Source organism: Phytophthora infestans, genomic scaffold (assembly GCF_000142945.1).
Source record: "Phytophthora infestans T30-4 supercont1.18 genomic scaffold, whole genome shotgun sequence".
NCBI lineage: Eukaryota > Oomycota > Peronosporomycetes > Peronosporales > Peronosporaceae > Phytophthora > Phytophthora infestans.
The window spans coordinates 906502-917976 of NW_003303741.1; the positions used below are offsets into that span (position 1 = coordinate 906502).

Genomic DNA, 11475 nt, shown 5'->3' on the forward strand with positions numbered 1-11475 from the left:
AGGTCGATGCAAGTGATGAATCAGGAAGTACAGTGAAAACATCAACAATTCAGACTCATACAACCACCAGACATGCACCGGAAATTGGCGTACAGGTACCGGAAATGATACAATCGAAACCGGACAACAGTGAACCTACATCAAAAATAAAGAGCGAAGTCGTTGCATACAGCGCAAGTGCACCCGAGGACCGTAAACAGGCAGAAATTTCTCCACAAGTGGGCTCAAAGGAAGCTCCCTTTGAAGTTGCTTCTTCGGTGCGAAGACTTGGAATGTCAAGTTACGAAAAACGGATTAAAGGCGCAAAGGAAATTGAAGCAGCTCGCCGTTTTGCTGCAGAGATTCGAGACGAAAAGAAGACTCGTAAAGTTCGTTTGGATGATGCGGCGGCACTGCTTGAAGGATCGTACAGCATGCATGGAGCTGAAGCTATGGTAACAGCACTTGACTTACCGCACGTGGATGTTAGTGGACCCCTTACTGTACGGCCGTACAATATTGGAGAGGAAGTACCTGTAATTAAAGCGATTCCACAGCTTGACAAGATTGAAGAGGCTATTCAGGCTATAAAGGAGACGGGTAATCCAGACTTGTTGGCGCACTGGCCAGATTATGGATGTGCAGCTCTTGATCATCTTGATACAATGGCCAGTACCATTGAGGCGAGGCATCGATTTGGGCTTGATAGATACACACTGGCCTGGATCGAAAAAATTACATGGAGGTCGAGCGTCGTGGTAGATCCATTCAAAGATACGTGCGATGTTACAAAGGTAATGACTGACAAGGTACAGAATAAGCACCGAATGTGCACCGGAAATCTAACGTTTTGGTGAATGGTGCTAACAGACTGAACACAAGGCTATCGTTGAAAAGATGAACCTCGGCGTGACAAACGTGTGTGGGCAACGGGTCCGTGAACACCAGTTACTTGGTTTCCGCGAGAACCTGTGGCTTCACAGCACATCAATCCTTGCCGGGATGATGATCCTGAGGGGTGAATACCGCGGTGTCGCTGTTGTTGACCCCAGCTTCCACAACTACTACAGCACGGGACATCGAACACGAATTGCAGGCTGCTATGGTGCTGTCAACCCATCCAACACTTACGTTATCAGTATTATCAACGTGGATAAAGAGTTTAACAGCCACTGGTGTGCTTTCTTAGTGGAGATAGGGTCCGAAACATGCTTCACGTTCGACCCTTAGCAGATGTCCAGCAACTACAATATACTCGAGAGTGCTGTGAAGAAGACTATTCAGCCTTTGCTGAGAATGAACGCCATGGTGTTCAAAAAGATTGACTGGTGCACGCAGCGCGACAGTAGTTTATGCGGTGTTCTTTGCCTTGTCGTGCTGGAGATACTGCTTGCAGGCGCGAAGTGGGATGAGGGAATGTACAAATTGGTGACGTATCTACGTATGCGATATCTTTTGAAGGTGCTCAGCGCGACGCAGATGGCTGTACATATGTATGAAGAGTAGATAAGATCCTTGTTAATGTGTTATCAAGCGTGGGAATCACTACATTAGAAAGTCACTTCGCGTTACTTGCATTTAACTTTCGTGACGATCTTTTTGGTTAGTTTTTGTTGCTGAGCCGGAAGTTCACTGCATTCTTACGTCATTCGTACGTCAATCCCGAGGTGCACCGTTCGATGATGAAAACCACTAAGTCATACAGTTTCTATATATCGAGAAAACGAGGACTTCCGCCTGTAGACACCTTCTATATCTTGCGCCCAGGTTCCATATGATTTGGCACTGTGCAGAGTTAATGCACTACTACCGTTTAATTCTGTTTAGAGGACTCGTGATGTGTGTATTGTTTAAATTCCACCGAGTACCAGTGGGGTATTCCCCTACTATTTTCGTGAATTTTGATTCCTTTGAAGTTAGAAACAGTAAAACGCTGTTTCATTTGAGGAATAAAAAGCAAAAGAATAACCCACCCAACCCCGTCTAAAATTCTCACGTCCTTATTGGATATCAAGGTACTCCAAGAATAAAATTATGCTGACCTTGGAAGCCAGAATAGTGCTATCCTCAAGTATATTAGCCCTTCCTGTTACAGATGGTGCCATGGACGGCTGCGACGTTCCTGGGGCCCAAATTCAATCGCACTTCGGTATCTGCTCTCCTGCTCGGGATGTAAGGAGATTTCGCTGTTGCTGCGGTTTGCGTGCTTGTTCGTATCTTCGCACTACTTTATGATATCGATGGACGTATTTTGCCTGCCGCGAGAGCCGTACAATACACGATGCGAACGGATTTCTTTCGTAGAAACTACGACCTACATAAAGACGACGCCAGCTTCCTAAGTGCCTTCCGTGTCGGACGCGGGTGCTTCAAAGTCTTTGTGGCATTTGCCAAATATATATAGCTGATATACTACAAAGGAAGTTCCAGCTCAGAATCGCAAGTTTTTTCTCGATGAGAAAGTCGCTTTAGCCATCTGCTATCTTGGTTCACGCGGTAGTCTCAAGGAAATCTACCGGCCCCCGAGCGCTAACTAAAACTATATATATATATATATCTTATAGCGAGAAAGATTATTTTATTCTTACCATCGATGCGAATCGGACTGTCTTGAGGTAGCAGGGAGCTTTGAAGGTAAAGAGGCAGGGAGCTGCGTAATGAATGTGTGATTAATATAAATCTGTGCTGCTTGGAGATGAGAAAACTGGAGGTGAAGCTGGGTCATGTACTTGACGTGTGTGAGCGGACGCGACTATTTGTTCTTCTGATTAGCTTTGTGAATGATATAGCCATTGACGACAGCCATATCAATCAAACTTAGCAACCAACGACTTGTACTACTTTTGGAAGCGGAGTGCACGCCGCAATTGATCGTGGACATCCACACACCCCATGAATGCGTAGAAATCCTTTACCACACGAGGCCAGGGCATCTCAACTTGCTCAGCTCCATCTTGCCGCACCACCCGGTCAATTTCGGGGTTGCCACCGGTGCACAGTAAATGCACTGTCCTCGAATCCCATCAATTAATTGCCTTCGTACTCGGAACAAGCTTTGAGCGTGCGATTTTAAACAATCCACGCGGAATTGTAGCTGGATGAGCCTTCTTTTTCTCGATCACTAGCTTACAGTACCCAAGCCGGTTCGTCATGATCGTACCAACGCAATATGAGCCTGTTAGAAGAAGCTGTATGGCTAATGTCAACGAAGTGTAGAAGCGATCAATCACCACAAGCCTCATCCCTTCCTTTTCGGCGTCAGATCCGAGCACTTCCAAGAAGTTGCGCACTACTGGCCCCAACTTCATATCCGGCTTGGGGGCATCGCTGAGATGCTGTTTCTTGCCACAATACACTTCAAAGCTCTCTATATGCATCATATCGATAATAGAAGTAGTCAGTATATGATGTATAATTCGGCATGAAAGTAATTGACTGCCCAAACAAAGCATACCGAATGCAGTAAGTCGTAGCGGCACTGCATAACGTAAAGTACTTAGTGCCCCACTTGTGGGGCTTGTTTTTCATGTAGACACGCATCTTGTTAGATGACCATCGGTTTGGCAACACGGCTTCATCAACCGCCAAGTGAGAAGGGCACACATAACCCCTCAAAACCGTCTTCTGCAGTACTTCCACAATTTTCCTGATCTTCCACGCGCGATCGTTCAGCGGTCGAGGGTTGCCGTTGGGAGTGAAATGAAGGTTTCAAGAGATCTCCATAAATCTGTCTCGTAAAAGAACATAGCCGAAGCACCCACGAGACATTATACCGATATCCGCCGTCTTCCAGTGTTTAGATAACTTCTCACGGCTTGGTGCAATCGTTCATGCTACCTGTAGCCCGATAAACCGACACAGTTCATGCGGCATTATTTGCTTCATAGCCTCCATCTCGCTTGGATATCACGCCGAGTCTTCCGTGGTAGATCTGGACTTCTCTGACGCTTTCGGTATCTACGATACGACGCATCGATCCAGTGAGATAACATCTCCCGATGGTACTCGTTACAGCAGGCAGCAATGTGCTGCCACAGTACGACTGGCATCATCAAGAAAAACAGCGCCAACGGGGAATTATCATGCCGAAGTGCCTCGACAAATGGCCCGAAGTATCCTTGTTGTGTGAATCCTGGGTAATTACCGGTGTTGCTCACAGGCTCGTATGGAGCCATCAAGTGCTCGTAGACCTCCGCGTCCTCCCACCCAGACACTGGCAATTTCATCGGATATATCATTTTTCATATTCCTGGCAAGTACTTCATCTTCACCACCAAAGCATCCTCTCCAGAGAGACCTTCTGCTGCATTCTGCTGCGTCATGCTCGTCTGGATCATCACTAATATCATCAGGAGCAACCAACTCATCCAAATCTCCATATGAATCATATTCTCCAATCTCAACATCGACCTTCTCGGTTTCGTCTCCGGACTCGATGTCTCCACACGTTACACTGGCGCCGCAATCGTCAGCCTCATTCAAGTAATCCGTGGAATCTGCTAGCAGCTTATTTCTCCGGGCAACCATCTCTGCATCTTCGCAGTCATCATTTACAACAAGCAACAATCTATACAGATTAATATTCAGCTCAATATACCGTCTACTATGCATCGCACCCGACAGCACACTACACAGCTTCATGCTGCCCAAAATGCAGCTCAGCATGTCCAATATGTAGCACACAGCACAACATACCTTGCTCTGGTTCGCTCGGAGAGTACGCAGAATCGACAGACTCGTTGTCATGAATCTCTGTGTCGTCGTAAGGTGACGTTGTGTTTGAGTGTTGTAGATCAGGCGACGCTGCTACCAAGAGCAGAACACTAAACCATACCGACCGAGGTGGCGTCATCATCATTGGACTAGCACTGCGAACGAGACACCGTCTTGATCGACGCTTACCCTTTGCTTTGTGAAGGGGTGGAGTAGGCAGCGATTGAATTGACGGCGCCGAACCTTTGTCAGTACACACCGTCGTTGCAGCAGGAGCTGGCGTTGGTACAGCATGAGCTTCGGTTGTTGCAGCTCTTGGGCTGTTGCAGCAGGAGCTTGAGCTGCTGTAACATGCACTTGGGATGCTGAACCATGTGCTTTGGTTGTTCCAGGGGCCAGCGTTGCTGCTGAGGATGCTCCGGTAGCTTCAGCTCTAGCTTCCGGGCCAGGATACCAGCATCGTACGTTTGGCGAACGATTGCAGCTGCTAGCTAGTTGTGCATCTTCCGGAACCATGCGCGGAGTAACATTCGCAAAAGGAGCACCAGAACGCAGCACTATGAACAACAAACTCGATTAGTTTGCACCAATAAGATCGATAACAACAGTTCATACCGTTAGCGAAGTATTTAGGCAATACCTTTCGCCACGAAAGAAATGGACACCATCCGGCCCGGTTGTGCTTTCACCAGGACGAATGATGAAGTAGCGGTCGTTTAAACTGCGTCGTGGGGGTGGCTTGCGCGTCCAGCCATCTTTGCTTAGCTCCTTCCACGCCGACTTGAGCGATAAGTCACGCCCGGCGATTTCAAAGTCACGGAGCACCCTGCCAATAGTTCTCATCATTTTCTCTGGGTCGACTTGCGCTCTGGGTTCGAGGGAGCTTTGAAAAGGTGGAGCGAGACACGGCCTCTGCGAGCCACTCGTACCGCAATGTCCAGGCAGTTGTTTCTGCAAAACGATGTATATGAGTTGCAGTTTCCTAATGTCTCTCAAAGCCTGCGAAAAAAAAATGTGCGAACAGAAACGCCACATTTTTTTACTGTGATTCGAATTCCCCTCGTGTCCGGGGAAAGGCCACTCTTACCAACTTTAAGATTAAATTTGCTTAAACTGAACATATTCAGCTTAAGCCTTCAAATTCTAAACTGCGTTATGTCAGCATCGGTCTGGAGGGGTTAAATGCTCTGTATGTTTTGGTAATGCTTCATTTCGAAGTAGTTCCCAAGGTAGCTTCCTCTTTCTAAATTAAGTGCACGTGCTCCTTTTCCACCGTATCCGCTCAAAACGGGCTGACCGGACGATAGTTGTGGAACAATTTTACCTCACTTAAGCAGCAAAAAGAAGAAAAAGATGGCAAATCAGCACATTTTTGGTTCGTTGCGGCCTACGTATTAAATGATATTGATCCACGTGGAGAGCTTTCACCTCATGCTCAATGATCATGAGCGGACTCAGCTCTTGCTGATGCATTCTAACAGAGGCATTGAATCAGGATTTACCAACCGCGCGCTTTCGTACGTGCGAAGACGCTGGAATGCACAGAGTTTATTCTGAAAATAAAGGTCGCTAAAAGGCAAGCGTAATACTACTAGTAGTAGTAGTATCGTTTAGCTAAATCGAGTGAAAATGATCCATCATTGCTGTGATTCAATTATTCAATCCTAGACTTGGATGCCTAATAATACGAATCACGGTTCTTAACAGACAGCCCTCAGCTTCATAGGACATTCCGGCGAAGGCGTGGATGTTTAAACTGCCAGAAACGGAATTGTGTAAGTAGGTTCGCAGCATTTGTTTCCTTACTGTTAGCAGGAATTTTGCTTAGCATTGTGTCCAATCGAGGCTCGCCGAACGCCTTCAGAAATGGCTCTACCAGAGTTTTTTTGTGTTTTTTTCTTGCCGTTGTAAAGGGTAATCATCCTCCTTGGTCTCTGACGATTTTGGTCCCGCTCAAAAATAATCGTTTGGTCACGTGGTCTAATCAAACTTGACCTCGGCGATGGATAACACTTGGTGTTCTTGTCAGCTCTGCGACTGCTACCTCCGTTAGTGCAGGCCCCCTCAGACTTATGCAATTGAGATCTTATAGTACTACGCAACCGCCAGAGATTTGTATCGTAAATTATTTACTGTTTGAATAAGTGCAACTAACCCGGTAAGTATGCTGATAGCAAGTACAACTGTGCCGGTAGCGATTAGTATCGTTGGTGCTTTCACTAGTTCTGCCGGCAGACATCGCTGGCGGCTCGACTAACACCTTGATAACAAGTATGTGCCTAATACTGTCATGGAAAAGTATAAATCAAGTCACCCGACATCGTAGATCTTTATCAACGGGACATAATGATTCTACGTATCGGCTCGATCATTATATATTGAAGCGTGTGACAACCCGTGCTCAAATCGACATGTCATTAGATGCTGTAAAATCATATATAATTCATGTTTTTAAGATCCGTCTGCTTTCTCTTCTTCCTCATAATCAAATGAGTTGTCGTACACAATACCGAGATCTTCGTCAGACAAGTTGGGGGCCGCGTCGCTGTCATCACTACCGAGAGATGCATCGTCCTCATCCTCGCTGGGTGATGCCTCGATATCGCTGACGTTGGGCAAAGCCGCCGCTTTTAGGAATCGCATTGGAGGTCGCACAGGAGCGGTAGCATCACCAGATATAATACTTTTGCGCAGTACAACATACTCCCTTGCAAATTGTTCAATGACGCGGACGAAATTATTAAGTGACGGATGAGTCTTTATCCTCGCATTCAGCTCCCGGTGAAACCTCTCTAGAGGATTGTTAGTCCGATTCACGATTTGACGTTGAACGCCATATATATTCCAAAGATCGGGAGGGTAGGTTTCTAACCATGTTTTGGCAAAGTATGCCCAAAACTTATTCCACTTTTCCCGAGAATACGTAATACTTTTCCGATCGCAACGCTTTTTAATCTCGCGTTTAACCCACGCAACCCCCTGTACCGAAATCTTGTCTGAGTCAACTACGGTGAGCATGTCAAATACTCCAAAAGACATCGCAATTGCAGATTCATCTTTCGGCATACTGTACTCCTTTAGTTTCCTGCTACACGCCTGCTTGAAATGGAACAAGCAGCCAACAATGCGTGTTGACGGAAAATTATCACGTATTGCAAAAATCAAGGCTGCTTCAAAGTCACAAACCACGTTCGCTGGATTTGGTTTTTTCCCCAACGAAAACTCGATGCACTTGAACATTTTATTGTACAGCTTTTCCGTTTTATTTGTTGCCAGCGTAAAAAATACAGGTACGTATAGCTCCGTATACTGATCATACATCATGAGGGTCACAAACTGGTGATATCCTTTGGGTGTGCACCGGAACGTGCCATCGACAAATAAATGGGCACCGTCAATTCGAAGGAGATTTCGAAGTTCGGGATGCGCCCAACCGATCAATCGCTCAATGCCAGACTTATTTTGCTTTGCTCTAATGTCATCGTGCCAAACGTAGTGAAATTGAAGGAAACCCATGTTGGTACCGAATACTTTTACTCTTTCGGGACTCTCCAACAAGGTAAAAATATTTGTTCCCGATTTTGACTTTCCCACACGTGCGATCACTTGTTTTCGTGAGAGACCACGGACAACTCCAATCGAGTTTTCGTAAAACTTTTCGTAAGCCAGAGTCCATATCTTGCTAGCTGGAACATCTTGTTCGGCTAAATTATCAACAAATGTTTTCATCTCTTCTTCCATGTCGATACAGACAGATTCGTCACTCGCAGCCCCAGATACCTTTCTGCTCCGACATGTATGGGGTACCATGTTGTCAAAGTCGTACGTCATTGTGTCAGCATAGTAAAACAGGAGCCCAGGACATAGTTTGGGCTTCCTATAGAAGATACATACATACGTTATTTTGACTGCTGATACTTTTGCGCGTGTGTATTCGAAGCCTTGATGGTAAATTTTTGATTTTCCTTCTCGGGGCCGCTGCTCTGAGCGCACATGCAGATCTCCACCTCGAGCATGACGTGGAGGCCGATCATTGGAGCTTGTTATGATCTCTGTAGTTTGATGCGGTGTGGCCACGTTCGATTGACCCAGTTGCGCGGGCTGTGGGGGTAGCCTCTCTGTACGAGAAGTAGGAGCAATGGACAAGAGCGGTGATGGTGGCATTAGCTGTACGGACGCTGCCAACTGGGTTGAGGCTAGAGGGTCGTCCAAGCTTACAACAAGCTCTTCATGAGGATATTGAGAGCTTGTCGAGCGCGTATTGGGACGAGAGGTTGGTGAGTATCGGGGACTTTGACATCGCTTTTGATGCCGAGGTGATGGTGACGAGCGTCTCATGTGTAGTGTCGGTTATAGGATGCAATTCTGAAAATGAGACTCACACCGAGTTGAAAGCATGCGCACCCCGTAAAGAACTGCTCGTTGGTTCAGCGAGGCTCTTGGGGGATTATGACTTAAACACTTGAAGTGTGTAGATTTATGGAGCCCCTTCATTAATAACAGCTCGTTGGTTTCGCGAGGCCCTTGCTGGATTATTCTTAAAGCTCTTCAAGTATAGATGTACCAAAATGTAACAACTCGTTGGTTTCGCGATGATAGTCGTGGTTTCGCGAGGCTCGTTGCGGGCTATGTCTTTAACACTACAGCTGTGTAAATGAGCAAAAAGCCTTTGGTCGCGTTTGGGTTTTCTTGTTGCTGTCGTACGTGACCAAGGGCATATTTGAACACGTGCGTTAACGAGACCAACCGGTTTGGTCTCGTGACCAAAGTGCAAAATTATGGCGTGACCAAACTCGTCAGAGACCAAATATATATTCTACGGTTGTAAAGCGTGATGTACTTATCCAATGTTTCGACATTGCGGCTAAGGACTGCAGTTTTAGGGTCATTTAGCTTCAGATGCATGGAAACATCGTCCACTGACTTGTCTTTTTGCAGCCATCCATCCAACTGTTGTTTCTGCAACCGCGTGGCAAGCATATTATCGTCCCTCACAGCAGACACGATCGCCTTCGCCACATTTGCCTCTCCATACTTTGCCGTGAGCGTCCCGAGCAGCGTCGCCTGACTGCTCGGATTATTCACATTGAACTCGGTAATGTAATCGTCCAATCTCCTCAGTTCTATGCTTTTCACAGCATTCTTCACATTGCCATCAAGATTAAGCAGCTTCATGACCGCTGCTGGCTCCAAGTTATTGCCTTGCCACTGTCTGAGGTTCTTCAGTTGGACGGCCTTCACATGTGACACGATGTTGTATTCTGCTAAGGTTATATATCTTGTCAAATCGCTTTCATCGCTAAATCCATTTGCCAACGTCTTGAGCAAAGTTCCTTTTTGTTTTCCTCACTGTTGACTTTCACAATGTAATCATCCAGTATGTCCAATTTTCGACTTCCGAGCGCTCCAGGTCCATAGGCATGAAGCTTGAGTAAAAGGAAAACATCGTCGACAGATTTACGACCATCCAACCAAGCAGACAGTTGGGGTCAGCCCGCAACTTCTTTGCAAGCTCCATCACCTTCGGAGCAGCTCCATCTTTTTCCACTGCCACTAGCGCCTTCGCCACTTTATCATCTCCATATCGGGCGGTGAGAGTCCCAATGAGAGAGATTTTCTTGTCCGGGTTCTTGTTGTTGAACATCGTGATGTATTGTGTCAAAGCCTCGATTTTGGAGCTCTTCAACGCAGCCGAAGCTTCATCTCCGACCTTTAATTTGTTCAGAACGTCGACCCCACTCATTTTATTCAGCAAAAAAAACTTCAGCTTAGCAGACTCGACGAGTGAGTTTGCCGTTTTTCGCAAGTTGACTCTCTCTTCACCAGTTTCAATCACGCTGTCGTAGGCACGCAAGATCCCTAAATCAGGGTCATTGTTTTGCTTGTCCACAAAGGTGTGTGTTGAGGTGATGTCCTCCAAAGCACTCGCAACACATGCAAGGACAACGACAGGCATCAGCCATAAGGCCAAAGAGAGATGCATCGTCGTGATTTAATTTGCGATGTGCTGTGGCTTGGTCCTGGTATCTGACGAGTGAATTGCAAAGTGGCAAACCAATGTAGGGGCGTACCCTGTTAGATTTGGAATGACGTCCTTATCTTAAACAAACCAAAACCAATCATTCGGTATTGGTGCAGGCCCTGCTTTTAATACTGTAAACAGTGTTAAAACTAAACAATGTGGTTCTCCAAAAAGATTATTTTTTACTAATGTTACACTAAAACGTCCAAAATCTATCTTTTTAAAAAAATAAGAAATGAAACTAGATTTGGGAATGCGCTAGACGAGCTAAACTTTGGTCTGCGTTGTAAAGTTTTTGCCAAACTCTGTGTTTAGAATTAAATTCTTTTTTTTAAAGAACAGCCCACCTAAAACGATGATTTTACAGACTTGATGATCCTATGAGCCTCAGCTTCACAGATCAGATCCTTTGTTGTGAAAACCCTTAAATTGGGAGGAAAATTAAATCCACCGGAGCGTGCTTAGAACTACTATTAGCACCTGGAAAAGCCTTTAGTATTTTGTTTTTGAAGTAAAACACCGATGTAAGTCGACTTGCGATTCGTAGCGGCGGTCAGCTTGACTACCGTACAGTGCCATCACCCGAGCTATTGTTTTATTCTTTGTTTTGAAGCAGGACTTTCCCGTTAACCACTTTGTTTAGTCCTAGGGACTAAAAAGCAAGTCCTGTTTAGTCGTAGTGACTGATCAGCAAGTCCTGTTTAGTCGTAGTGACTGATCGGCTAGTCCCTGTTTAGTCGTAGTGACGAATCAGCTCAGTA

General features: G+C 46.0%; 1 protein-coding gene across 1 annotated transcript; it reads right to left on the reverse strand.

Annotated features, from left to right (window-relative positions):
* Positions 1 to 10051: 10051 nt before the first annotated feature.
* PITG_10348 (secreted RxLR effector peptide protein, putative) lies at positions 10052 to 10675 on the reverse strand (the record flags this gene model as incomplete). Its single annotated transcript, XM_002902114.1, has 1 exon — positions 10052 to 10675. One exon carries the CDS (start codon positions 10673 to 10675, stop codon positions 10052 to 10054), a length of 624 nt encoding a protein of 207 aa, XP_002902160.1.
* Positions 10676 to 11475: the final 800 nt, after the last annotated feature.